The 14,166-nt window shown below is 40.0% G+C and overlaps 1 protein-coding gene across 1 annotated transcript in view; it reads left to right on the top strand.

Moving 5' to 3' along the window:
• The window catches only part of NCOA2 (nuclear receptor coactivator 2), a 295,634-nt gene that overhangs the window by 188,889 nt on the left and 92,579 nt on the right, over positions 1 to 14,166 (top strand). The window contains exons 3-4 of the mRNA XM_011940928.1: positions 1,715 to 1,819; positions 4,413 to 4,585. Coding sequence (XP_011796318.1) covers positions 1,734 to 1,819; positions 4,413 to 4,585 — 259 coding nt within the window. The 5' untranslated portion in view covers positions 1,715 to 1,733. The remainder of the gene's footprint in view (positions 1 to 1,714; positions 1,820 to 4,412; positions 4,586 to 14,166) is intronic.

The raw sequence follows: 14,166 nt of genomic DNA, 5'->3' as shown, positions 1-14,166 counted from the left end.
CTGGCCCTTAACTTCTCTGCTATCCTGCCTCTCATAGTCTGCCTCTTTCATAGTAAATAAATACAGATTATACTTATTATCAGGCCAAAATTGTGACCACGGTGTGGGATATAGGGACTTGGTTGCATTGCTCCAACCAGCAAGAAGCCTGGGTGTCAGCTTTGAGAATTATTCTCTTCTGTGTTACCTCTTAAATCAAATGTGTACCATTGGTGCAGCCTCCCTAAACGGATACAATATTTCTTCATTCTGCTTACGTATGACTCTTTAAAAAAAAAAACTAACTCCACTGCGCTATTGTATCAGAAGTGGCCAGAAGAAATTAGCATAGTACAGCTGAGACTGGGCACCCCAGATTACAGGGAAGAAGCGGCCTAGCGGTTTGACTGGTATGCATTATGTTCCTTAGCCCTCCTTGCTCTCTGTCCTTACTCTTGATTGTCCTCTGTCATCTTCCTTAAGTTCTCTGTCTTCTAGTGCACTTGGCATTCCCTTTGATTTTTTTTTTTTTTTTTTCTATCCAGAAAAGAAAAGAAGCCACTACAAAAAGTAAAGGAGGGCAAAGGCGATTTAGAAGTCTGGGGGCCAGAAGGAAGGGGAAGTAGCATAGAATACGAGCTCTAGGAAAGACTTTAAATGCAGATTTCAACTTGTCCTGCTGCATTGTTTTTTGTTTTGGTAAGCAGTTATTGAACACCTTGAGTAGCAGTCTTTTATGGTTTCCTCACAGTCTTTGTAAGTCTCTTTGTTCAGCTCTTTTAGTACTTAAACCTCTGTCACTGGCTTGTTCTTGCTTACCTAAATAGTATTTTGATTGTGTTAGTGATGACGAGCACACTGATTTTCTTATATGTTTTTTTATTTTCTTACCAAGAGGAATTCAGCAAGCAGGAGCTGATCATGGCCCTTCCCACTTGGGGTCAGTAAAGTTCACCTGACTTTCGGAGCATATCTTAAGACCTTTGGCAATATCAGCCAGAACCAACTGAGGGAAGGAAAGTTTGGAGGCGGCAGGATGTGAGAGAGGAAGCAACCATGCTGTGTGCAGGGAGGCGAGCTGCCATGGAGAGAGGGCACCGAGGGAGGAGCAACCAGGCAGCTACTGCAGGAGAGCCGGGCACAGGAGCTTCTCGAGGGGCCAGGAAGATCCCCCACTAGGGGGCATTGATTAAGAGGCCTTGTGCAGGAACTCGGGGCTACAGGGGTGTCAGATCTACCTAGTTAAATTTGAAAACCTTCGTGTCCTGGCATTGGCTCTTCCCTGGGCTGTCTGTCATGGGTGAGCTATTGCAGCACAGACTTCACATTGGCTAATCCAAAACAGAGACTGGGAGGAGCCCCTTACAACACCTGTAGTTTCCACATGGTACAAGATCACTCTTGAAACTGGAGGCTGGCAGCCCAAACCCAGAGCTGGTAGATTGTAGTTCATAGTGCTGTTGAAATACAACTCCTGTTTAAAGAGTTTGGGCCCAATGAGGTAGGCTTGTTTGTTTCTTAAATGTTAACCTTTACATTTGCTTAATCTTAAAAGATTTTTTAAAAGAGACAGCTTGTATATTAGAAATCATACATGCACGTAAAACAACGTGTTAATTACTGGTGTCAAATTTCCGATTGGAGTTGAAGTTCTTTTATTGTTGGTAAAATAATCAGACACTTCATCATCAGCTCTCTTCATTTTTCTCTTCCTCTTCTCTGTTTTCTGTTTTAGTTGCTGATATGTGTTCAAGATGAGTGGGATGGGAGAAAATACCTCTGACCCCTCCAGGGCAGAGACAAGAAAGCGCAAGGAATGTCCTGACCAACTTGGACCCAGGTTAGATTCTTGCTGAGAAAAGGAATCATCAGTATTGTCTATTAAAGCCACAGGAGTGCTTCTTTGTTATTTTAGCATTTATTTTACTCCTGATTCAAATATTGTGTTGGTTTTTCTCTTTAACAGTTAAATCTTTGAATATATACTTACTTACATTTTGAATATGCAAATCAGTTACAGATTGTATTCTTTACAAAAAGAGGAAAGCTGTAAACTTCTGATATCTTTTGACTCTTAGAGTCAATTTATTTAATAATTCTGAGTTTTTCACACCTTTTCTGTTAGATTACACAGCATTTTAACAAGAAGATCCTATAGTAAAAAGATGTGCTGTTAATTTTATAATGGGTTTTAGTTTTTGTTGTTTTATTTTTAATGACATAAAATGTTAAACCCATGTACTTTTGAGTTGAGAACAAAGAATGTGACTCTTTAGTGAATAAAACAAACAATTTTAAAGCAGATTTCATCTCATATATTATGGGAGGAAGTGTGAATTGCTATAACGCCCATGTAGGGTAGTTTGGCAGTATCAAAATTATAAATGCATATCCTGTTTGAACTAGCCATTCCACTTTTAGGAACCTTCCTATTACATACTTTCATACATACAAAATGATGTGTATATGAGGTTACTCAAATTGCAAAAGATTCGGAAAAACCTAAATGTCTGTTAAACAGTGTGGTACATCTAGAACCTGGAAAACAATGCAGCTGGGATAAAGATGAGGACGCTCTTTATGGGTTAATATGAAAAAAAAAATCTCTTAAGAATATTGTTACAGACGAAAAGCAAGGTTTAGAAAATGTTTATGGAATACTACCATTAGTATAAACAAGGAAGAAAAAAAGAATCTATTGTTTTAGGATAATCAAGAAACAGTAATTGTTGCTACCTGTTTCGGTGGATGAGAACTAGGCAAATAATTCTCATCAAAAGTGGAAGAGAGACTTTTCACTTTTTCGATGTTTTAAATCATGTAAATAATTTTAAGAATTAAATAAAAACAACACCTTCTACCTAATGGACAATGAAAACATCAGACATGAAATAGTAGGGAAGAGGGCTGGGAAAAGTCATCAAGAGAGGCAGAGCAGGAGAAAGGGCAAAACACCAATATTTTATATTCCCTTTTCCCCTTCTAGTTGCCAAGCAAAACATCAAGCCCATTAAATCTCCACTCTCCACATCCCAGCCCCCAGCTCCTCTAGGTTCCCTAGTACTTCCTGGTAAACCACAAACTTCTGTCTGTCAGATTGCCTTTAATAGTCAGGACTCTACCTGGGGAGGCAGTGGGAGAAAATGGGAACTGTTCCAGCTGTGGGCTGTAGTGGCGGGTCTCTGAGCCCTCCCTCTGGGGCGCTGAGGGGTCTTTTGAACACAACTCCCCTTTCTCACCTATTTGTCATTTATTTCTTACCTTGTGTGAGGGCGGGAGGGCATGAGTGGAGGGGGCCAGAATGGGAACTGGGCTATTCTAAGCATTCCAGCCACTCTTTCCCTTTTGCTGTAAGAACAGAAGCTACGGGTAAAAATGAGACTTAGTAAAAAACACAAATTCTGAATTACTCTGCCAGTAATTCGTGGGGTGATCTTGAACAAATTGTGTAAACACTATAAAATAGAGACATTGTATTATATTATGTATTACTTCATGAAAATCAAACATATTTAGAGACGAATATATGAAAGTCTATTGTGAATCCAGAAATTTTTAAATTAATATTATATACAAATAATTATATATAAAAATACAGAAAGCTGCTACATTAAGCAACTTGCTTTTCTTCCTTATTGTACTGTTTGAATGTCATTTAATGGGCCCCCCTTTGCGCTTGAGAAAATAATTGTATGCTGTTATTTTGAAAAGGAACTTTTGAGTTTACTATTTTGTCACATTCTAACGAGAAGATTTTACCTCTTTTGATATTTTTCCATTCCATTAACTTTTTAAACTTTAGTTGAAATTGGACTGTTTGTTTATATTTTGCATGTCATTCAGCTTGGACAGTTAACATATTTCCTGGCTCAGTTTCGCTTTTGTTTCTAGCTGTGTTGTGACTTTTTGCATTACCTAAAAAGGCTGTTTGGGTTGCTTACTAACATTCTGAAGAAGTCTGTAAAATTATAAATACCTGGTTTTATTTTTTATATTTTACCAAAAATTATTGAAATTTATTCCTATTATAACTGGATTAACTTCGCTCCTTTTACTAATCTTAAATAAAATTTAAAATATAACCTCCTTTACCTTTTTTTATTTGTCAATTAATTTGATGCCCACTTGTTTCAAGTACTGCACTAAGCACAGTGGTGAGCACAGTCCTGGTCACTGTGAAGCGGACAGTCCAGTGGGAGATGCCAAACACATTGAACAGATAGTTTCATTACAAACTGGGCTTAGGTTGATTTTTTTTTTTTAAACATGAAAAACACTTTTGGAAAATTGTGTTTTCCCCCCCAAGGTATTTCTGCGTTGATATAGGTAACTTTTGTTTGCTATCTTTGTATTAAACTTTTTTAACACATTCATTTTTTTCACAATAGCTCTTTTTCAAATACATCATAAAAAAATGTGTTTCTTCTTTTAAGCCCCAAAAGGAACACTGAAAAACGTAATCGTGAACAGGAAAATAAATATATAGAAGAACTTGCAGAGCTGATTTTTGCAAATTTTAATGATATAGACAACTTTAACTTCAAACCTGACAAATGTGCAATCTTAAAAGAAACTGTGAAGCAAATTCGTCAGATCAAAGAACAAGGTAAGAGGACTGAATTAGTATTTTGAAGAGTTGAATTGGTTTTTGTTTTTCCCTGTGTGAGAAGTCCCTTCAGAGTCCCTTTAATCCATTTCTTATGCTTAAATTATTGATGAGGAAATGATGTCACAGTGTAAGATGAATGCAAGTATCATTTGCAGTGGTTTATAAATAGGCTTTGTATAAAATTCACCCATTCCCTAAAGACAGAGGAGACTGAGGTGAGTCAGGGTGATGGAACTTTTCATCTAGTAAACTCAATTAGGTGCCCACAATTCTTCACCCCACACCGTGGCATTTTCAAGGCATACACAGCAAGTGACCGTCAAAAGTTGCAAGTAGGAGCCAGTTTGAGATGTAAACCAGAAGTAAGGAAGTGAAGCACCTCCTGTTTCAGCTAGTCAGCATATTTGATTAGTCTGAGCCTCAACTGGCCACACCACTAGATTAGAATTTCATATCCTGAATGACAAGAGATTTGAAAGGCTCTAACCTCCAGTAAGAAATCCATCTGTGAATTCGAAACACAGAACGTGGCAGTTCTCTTCCTATGGTTTTCTTTTTTTCTGAGATCATTTTATGATTCTTTTCTTTGATATTTTTGCCTACAGAAAAATATTAAGAAAATAATGTTTTTATTTTTTATTTTTTTTATTTTTTATTTTTTTTTTTTTTTTGAGGCGGAGTCTCGCTCTGTCGCCCGGACTGGAGTGCAGTGGCCAGATCTCAGCTCACTGCAAGCTCCGCCTCCCGGGTTCACGCCATTCTCCTGCCTCAGCCTCCCGAGTAGCTGGGACTACAGGCGCCCGCCACCTCGCCCGGCTAGTTTTTGTATTTTTAGTAGAGATGGGGTTTCACCGTGTTAGCCAGGATGGTCTCAATCTCCTGACCTCGTGATCCGCTCGTCTCGGCCTCCCAAAGTGCTGGGATTACAGGCTTGAGCCACCGCGCCCGGCCGAAAATAATGTTTTTAAGAACACATTTGACTTTGTGGTACCAAAAATAAATCTTTATTTGGCATGTATGAACAATATCTTGGTGCCCAGGGCCAATATATGCTTTTCACGTATCTGCATACTGCTTTCCTTCAGGCCTGGGGAGATTATTATCTTTTGTAATCTGGTGTTTTTTTGTTTTTTTGAGATTAGAGTCTCACTCTGTCGCCCAGGCTAGAGTGCAGTGGTGTGATCCTGAACTCACTGCAACCTCTGCTTCCTGGGTTCAAGCGATTCTCCTGCCTCAGCCTCCCGAGTAGCTGGGATTACAGGTGCCTGCCACCATGCCCTGCTAATTTTTTAGTATTTTTAGTAAAAACAGGGTTTCACCATGTTTGCCAGGCTGGCCTCGAACTCCTGACCTCAAGCAACCCTCCTGCCTTGGCCTCCCAAAGGGCTGGGATTACAGGCGTGAGCCACTGCGCCTGACCTGTAATCTGTTTTTGAGTGCATCCTCTTAGAGTTCAAATTTTTTAAATCTGCCTTTTATATAATGTTCAAAAAAGACATATTTTGTTAAAATAATATGTCTTTGTCTTTATAATACATGAGTCTGAAACTAACTGCTCTTACCTGTCACAAAATGCTAGCTACCTATTAGCATATTATCTTAGCATTTTCCATTTTCATACATATATTGTTGAGCTAAATTCTGTATAAAACAGTTTTAAAAGTATAGTTCTGTCTTCTAAAAACATAAAAATATACATATAGCATCCACAACACTGTTTCTAACACCAGCCCTCTCTGCAAATCAGTCTTTATTTCCTAATTTCTCCATGACATTTAACATCCAGTAGACCAGTGCCCATTTCAGTCCCCTTCATCACTCATCTTTCTTTTCCCTTTGGGGTTCACTAGTTATCAAAAACTCAGTTTAAACCTCAATTTTGTATCTTCATATTTTGGTTTCTGCAAAGGGATAAAATAATATTCCTAGAACTCTTAGGAGAAATAATTGGTTAAAGTTATTAACCAGTGCCTTGAAGTTGCTGTGTTTCTAGTTGCTGGTATCATTACAGTAAAGAAATCATTAAGCTTCTTGTTTTAGGTTTCTAAGGATTATGAATGATTCAGTTTTGAGAACACTGCATGTTTAGGTAGTACTTCTACATTTCAAAACAATTATATATATAAACCACAATGAAGGTCTTGCACAAGTTTTTAAAGTTTGCAAAACCTTGGTAATTCCCCCTTCAAACCATAAAACACGTTCAGATGTGTCACGCTGGGACTGCGCCATACCTTAACCGTAGTTTTAATCATAAGGCTGCATACCACAACCACCCAAGAAGCAGCAATAAACACCCTGTCACGTCTTATTCTTCTAAGAATGTTCCTGCTAATTTGAAAAGCAGCGTGTTCTGTAAAGGGAAGCAAAACTTAAATACCGAATGAAAAAATGAAAAGCATAAATGTACTTTTAAGTTCTCAACTACTCTGATATTTTCCAAATAGTCTTTGTCTAATAATTTGTTTTTTAAAAAGAGCAAGATTGAATCAGACAGGAGCTAGGTATGAATCCTGGTGCATTTAGGAGCTTTTTGAACCTGGGCAAATTATCTTATCTCTGAGACTCAGTTGCCTCATACAGAGTTTAGTGCTAACAACACCTAGGTCACATAGCTGTAGAAGATATTATGAGCCATGTAAATTCAGTAAACACCTGTCATAGTAAACATTCAGTAGTTAGTTTTCATTCCTACTTAAGCAGAAAGGTGCCGTTTTTTCTTTTCTTTTCTTTTCTCTTTTTTTTTTTTTGAGATGGAGTCTCACTCTGTTGCCCAGGCTGGAATGCAGTGGCACGATCTCAGCTTACTGCAACCTCCACCTCCTGGGTTCAAGCAATTCTCCTGCCTCAGCCTCCTGAGTAGGTGGGATTACAGGCATGCACCACCATGCCCGGCTAATTTTTGTATTTTTAGTAGAGATGGGGTTTCACCATGTTGGCCAGGCTGGTCTAGAACTCCTGACCTCATGATCCTCCTGCCTCAGCCTCCCAAAGTGCTGGGATTACAGGGGTGAGCCACTGTGCCCAGCCTATCTGTAGGAAGTAAAAAAATTTTTCTGGTGCCAGAAAATCTGTGCAGCCCGTGCGTACCACTCCATCAGCAGCTCTATTTGGACCAGTTTGAATTTTCTCAGCATCTGGCAGCCAGTAAGAATAACACGTAAGTCAGGCCAAAGCCTTTCTCTCTTAACTCTGTGTCTTCCCCAACCCCAACTGATCCCCTGACCAGTCAGCATAAATAAAATCCAACTACCATCTTTACACCATTATCCAGACTTAATTTGTATTTCAGTCATAGTTGTCAGCATGAATAAAATGCATTTGGGAGCTCAGGAGAACAGGCCTGTAGACACATGCAATAAACCTGCGTATTTATCCCAGAGAAGTTAAACTGGGTTGCATGAGGGGCCATACTAAAGAATACACAATGAGGAAAGCTGGGCTCATCTTTATGGAACTCTGCTCCAGTGCCAGAAGCTATGGCGTGTCTGTCAGCCAGGCATGGAGGGCTCTTTCCCTCAAGTCTGTGCTCTTGTCAGTTACTCTCAACTTTTATATGCTTTATAAATGGAGAGAAGAAAAAGATTTTTAAATGGCCTAAAGGATGGAAATTTGGAGGGGAAATTACCAGCTAGTTAAATTAATAAGCATTCTGTTGTACGTGGCGCTTTATGAGACCCATGTTTCATAAATGCTAGCCCTCCAAGAGCATTAACTGTGGAATGGACTTTGTAGAAACAGAGCAAGTACACACAAGAGTTTGATGCTAATAGTGTGACTGCCATCAAATAGAAAATTACATACATGTTGGTGGGGTTTTTTTGGCCCACATTCATAATCCTTAGTTATTAGCTAAGTTAATTACTTAGTAATTAAGTTAGATCTTCTGTTGGCTAAATAATCTTGGAGAATTTTTAATACTAAGACTAAATAGTTCTTACTGTGTGTCAGGCAGTTTTTAAAGTGCTCAGATTTGATAACCTATTTAGTGCTCAAAACAAACCATGGAATTAGGTGCATTGTTTTCCCCCTTGGCAGGAGCGGAACCTGAGACACAGTGGTTAAGTAGCCTGGCAAAGTCACACAGCCATTAAGCGAAGCGAATAGGGCAGTCTGGGTCTGGAATCTGCACCGTCATTGCAGCTTTCTGATACTAAACTAGGATATTTCTTTATATTTGGTATGATGGTCATAAACGTTTAGAACTTCTGTCTGCTATAACTTAGAAACAGGAGTCATGGAAACAGATAGCAAATAACCATTTTTCCTAACTGGGAGGCTAATATTGCTTCTATTCCACAGAAAAATAGTAAGCACAGGCATACCTCAGAGATACCACAGGTTCAGTTCCAGACCCGCACCATAAAGTGAATATAAAATAAAGCAAGTGACATGAATTTTTTGGTTTCCCAGGGTGTATAAAGGTTATACTTCACTATACTGTAGTCTTTCAAGTGCACAACGCTATTCTTTTAAAAAGTAATATATCTTAATTTAAAAATACCTTAATGCTAAAAAGTGCTAACAAGGCCGGGCGCGGTGGCTCAAGCCTGTAATCCCAGCACTTTGGGAGGCTGAGACGGGCGGATCACGAGGTCAGGAGATCGAGACCATCCTGGCTAACACGGTGAAACCCCGTCTCTACTAAAAACTACAAAAAACTAGCCAGGCGAGGTGGCAGGCGCCTGTAGTCCCAGCTACCCAGGAGGCTGAGGCAGGAGAATGGCGTGAATCTGGGAGGCGGAGCTTGCAGTGAGCTGAGATCCGGCCACAGCACTCCAGCCTGGGTGACAGAGCGAGACTCCGTCTCAAAAAAAAAAGTGCTAACAAGCATATGAGCCTCATCAACAAGTTCTAATCTCTTGCCAGTAGGAGGGTCTTGCCTCAGTGTTGATGGCTGCTGACTGATCAGGGTGGGAGTTGGTAAAGGCTGGGGTGGCTATAACGATCTTTTAAAATAACAATGAAATTTGCCACACTGATGGACTCTTACTTTCATGAAAGATTTGTCTGTACCATGCAATGCTGTTTGATGGCATTATACCCTCAGTAGAACTTTCAGAATTGGAATCAGTCCTCTCAAACCCTGTTCCTGCCTTATCAACTAAGTTTATGGAATATTCTAAATCCTTTGTTGTCATTTCAACAGTGTTCACAGCATCTTTACCAGGAGTTGATTCCATCTCAAGAAACCATTTTCTTTGCTTATCCACAAAAAGCAACTCCTCGTTTGTTCAAGTTTCATCATGAGATTGCAGCAATTCAGTCACATCTCGGGCTTCACTTCTAATTCCAGTTCTCTTGTTATTTCCACTGCATCTAGAGTTACTTCCTCCACTGAAGTCAGGAATCCCTTCAAGTCATCCATGAGGGTTGGAATCACCTTCTTCTAAATTCCTGTTCATGTTGATATTTTGACCTCCTCCCATGAATCGTGAATGTTGTTCATGGCATCTAGAATGGTGATTCCTTTCCAGAATGTTTTTCTTTGTACTTTGCCCAGATACAGCAGAAGAACCACTGTCTGTGGCAGTACACCTTGAAACATGGCTACAGCATAGATACTGTGTTAGCAGGCATGAAAACAAACATTTTTGGCCTTGTACGTCCTCATCACAGGTCTTGGGCAACTGGGTCCATTGCCAGTGAGCAGTACTATTTTGAAAGGAATCTTTTTCTGAGCAGTATGTCTCAACAATGGGCTTAAAGTAGTCAGTAAACCATACTATAAACAGATATGCTGACATTCAGGCTTTGTTATTTCAGAGCACAGAGTAGATTTAGCATCATTCTTATGAAGAACCCTAGGATTTTCAGAATGGGAAGTGAACATTTACTTCAATTTAAAGTCACCAGCTGCACCAGCCCTTTAACAGAAGAGTCAGTTTGTACTTTCAAGCTTTGAAGTGAGGCATTGACTTCTCTCCTCTTAACTATGAAAGTCCTAGATGGCTGCTTCTTCCAATAGAAGGTTTTTTTGTCTACATTGAAAATCTATTGCTTGGTGTAACCACCTTCATTAATGATCTTAGCCAGATCTTCTGGATAACTTGCTACAGCTTCTCCATCAGCACATGCTGCTTCACCTTATATTTTTATGTTATGGAGAAAGATTTTTTTCCTTAAACCTTATGAACTCGCCTTTGCTAGCTTTAAACTTTTCTTTTCTTCTGCATCTTCTCGTAAAATTGAAAAGAGTCAGGGCCTTGCTCTGGATTAGGCTCTCATTTAAGGGAATCTTGTGGCTGGCTTGATCTTCTGTCCAATCCACTGAAACTTTGTCCACACCACTGAAACTTTGTCCATATCAGCAAAAAGGCTATTTCACTTTCTTATTTTTATTTTATTTTAAGAGATGGGGTCTCACTGTGTGGCCCAGCCTGGTCTCAAACTCCTAAGCTCAAGAGATCCTCCCACTTGGCCTCCCAAAGTGCTGTGATTATAGGCATGAGTCACCACACCTGGCTGTTTCACTTTTTATCATTGATGCATTCACTGAAGTAGCACTATTCATTTTCAGTTACTTTTCTTTTCTTCTTCTTCTTTTTTGTTTTGTTTTGTTTTGTTTTGTTTTGAAGCGGAGTCAGGCTCTGTCACCTAGGCTGGAGGGCGCCATCTCAGTTCACTGCAACCTTCACCTCCTGGGTTCAAGCAATTCTTCCGCTTCGGCCCCCCAAGTAACTGGGATTACAGTGCCCACCACCATGCCTGGCTAATTTTTGTATTTTTAGTAGAAACAGGGTTTCACCATGTTGGTCAGGCTGGTTTCAAACTCCTAACCTAAGGTGATCTACCTGCCTTGGCCTCTCAGAGTGCTGGGATTACAGGTGTGAGCCACCGCACCCCACTGATACTGCAATTTTTAATGAAGATAATTAAATAATTGAATGTGTTCTAATGCTTTAGGATTTATGATGTGAGTTCTCACTTCAAGACCCAAGCTGGCTATCACACTCTAATAGAAAGTAGACATCCCTTGTTTTCTTGATCACCTTGTACTCATATGAAAAGAAATTAATTCTATCATTGATGTATGACCCTAATCATACATCAATACGGTATGTATTGCTTTCATCCAAGAGTAAATATTCATTCAATAAATTTTTTATTGAGTATATACTATATATAAGGCATGTGGTTATTTGCCAGGGGAAATCCAGCAGTCAATAAGTACATGATTCTTTTTCTTGGAGCTTTCACTCATTCGGGGGAATATCAGCTTTCAGACAACTAGCTATGGAACTGTAGGGGACAATGGAAAGGAATGTGATTATTAAAGAAGCTGGCACAGGCTTTTAGGAGGACAATAAACTTGAACTGGGTCTTGCTGTAAAAGTAAGATTTTAATAGGTAAAAAAGTAGGGGCTGGCATGAGGAGAGGCACTCCACACAGAAAATAAAGGAGCCTGAGTGCTCAGTGACTTGCGGGGTATGCCCGGTCAGACTGTAGAATAAGATATATGGAAGCACTTGGTTGGATTTGAGGCTGTAAAGGGCAGGTCAGAGCTAGATAGGAGAGTAGTAAGCCCTGTACAGTAAGCAATATTGGAATTTGGAGAAAGTAACATTAAATGAGAGACCTCTTAACTATCTTCAGCAGAGTTAGCTTGAAGTCATCTACCATTATATCTAGACTCTAGAGATACTCTATATTTGAAATGGGAGATATTTGGATTTTTTTAATTCTAAATCTAGAGGGGGAGAGGTGCATAACTAATAAAACAACAAGAAAAAATGAAGTTAAAACATGCTAGAAAACTATAAAATTTCTTATTCATCTATAAGAAGGAATAAATGTTGTTTTATAAATAAGCTTTCATTTAGTTTTATAATTTAAATAGACTTAGAGGGAGCAGGAGGAAATGAAGAGAGGGAATGACAGAGGTGAAAGACAGTGAGAGAGACTCAGAATGACAGAGAGCTGGACAGAGACAGAAGAAGATGGAAAGTACACTCGAAAGTACCCATGTGCAAGTTCAAACACTAAGATAGAGAAATTCTTAAATGTAATATCTTAGTTTATAGTTCATTATGACATTGTCACTAATGACTTAATGCAGAGTCATATTGTGACACTGTGGGCACATTTGTAGATAAGAGCCCTTGAGCTGAGCCCACTAGCTGCCAGTCCTTACCTTCTGTCCTACTCCCATCCCAGCTTTAGTGAAGAGCGCCCACATGTTTCCTGGCTGCTCAGCCCTCCCCTGTACTTGTCAAAGGGTGGGGGAGGTGAATCAGTATGCTACCTGCTCCTACCACTTTGATTGCTGGGGCATAGAAATTGTATCTGCCATTGTGCCCAGGGGGGTAATACTGGGCCATTCCTCCACAAGAATCTGCTAAAGGTACTCCTTAAGATCCTCCTTGAGGGAGCCAGGTTGATCATTCGTCCTGACTTCAGTGACTGCTAGCGGAGTCTATGACAGTCCAAAAGAAGAACCCTCACCATAGAAGACTAGTTCTTCTATGATTTGTCTCCAGTCCTGCCATATTCTCCCTTGCTCCAACCCGCAACCTCCTTGCACTTGCATCTCCTCCCCATGACATACACTGGCTCAGACTCTCACGTTATGGTTTCCTCCTGGGTCTTCTGTCTGGGAATGCCTCTTTTCTTTTTCCCTCTCAACTGGTTGACATCTGGTAATCTTTAATAGGCCATCAGAATGTAGTATCACAGCTGTTTTGCATTTGTAGTGGATAGTGACAGGGAATCTGGGTGAATGATAATAGAGGGTCCAGTGGCAAGGGGGCTTCACCAAGACCCCGGGTCTGACCAGTTTGGCCTACTACTATATTCTTGTGGCTCATTTCATCAGTATATGTACCCAAAGCCCATTACCCTACACTATTTCTTGTTGCTGACACATACTTTTGCTTTTTTGCTTTTGTGTCATTATTCGTATTCTTTCCTCTCTATCCAAAATACTGCTTTTCCTGTTTCTGTCTATTCCCATTACATTCCTGCTGTTCATTCTTCAAGGCCCATCTCAAACACTGCTTTTTTCACAAAACACTTTCTAATCTCCAAACAAATACGAATTCATCTCCTTTCACATTTCTTGTACTGTCTGCTCTTACTCTGTTTAGTGTTTGTTTAGTGTTTTAGGTACTTCACTTTTTCTTCACCCATTGAATGACAGATTTCTTGATGGCAGAGGTTGTATTGTCTACCTAACTCTCGGACTTGCAGCAGTTCTTTTTTTGAGACAAGGTCTCACTCTGTCTTCCAGGCTGGAGTGCAATGGTGCAATGTCTGCTCACTGCAACCTCTGCCTCCCAGGTTCAAGCAATTCTTGTGCCTCAGCCTCCTGAGTAGCTGGGATTATAGACATGCACCACTACAGGCATGCACAACCACACCTGGCTACTTTTTGTATTTTTAGTAGAGACGGGGTTTCCCCATGTTGCCCAGGCTGGTCTCGAACTCCTGAGCTCAGGTGATCTGCCTGCCTTGGCCTCCCAAAGTGCTGGGATTACAGGCGTGAGCCACGGCACCCAGCCACCTGCAGCGGTTTTGAGTACGATGTTTGTTCTTAGTTTATTTAAAATAAATATTTGTTGGATTTTTCTGATTCCTG

This window comes from Colobus angolensis, unplaced genomic scaffold (assembly GCF_000951035.1).
Source record: "Colobus angolensis palliatus isolate OR3802 unplaced genomic scaffold, Cang.pa_1.0 Scaffold194, whole genome shotgun sequence".
Taxonomy (NCBI): Eukaryota; Metazoa; Chordata; class Mammalia; order Primates; family Cercopithecidae; genus Colobus; species Colobus angolensis.
Note: the sequence above shows the minus strand (reverse complement) of the source record. Positions and strands in the feature narration are given on the sequence as shown.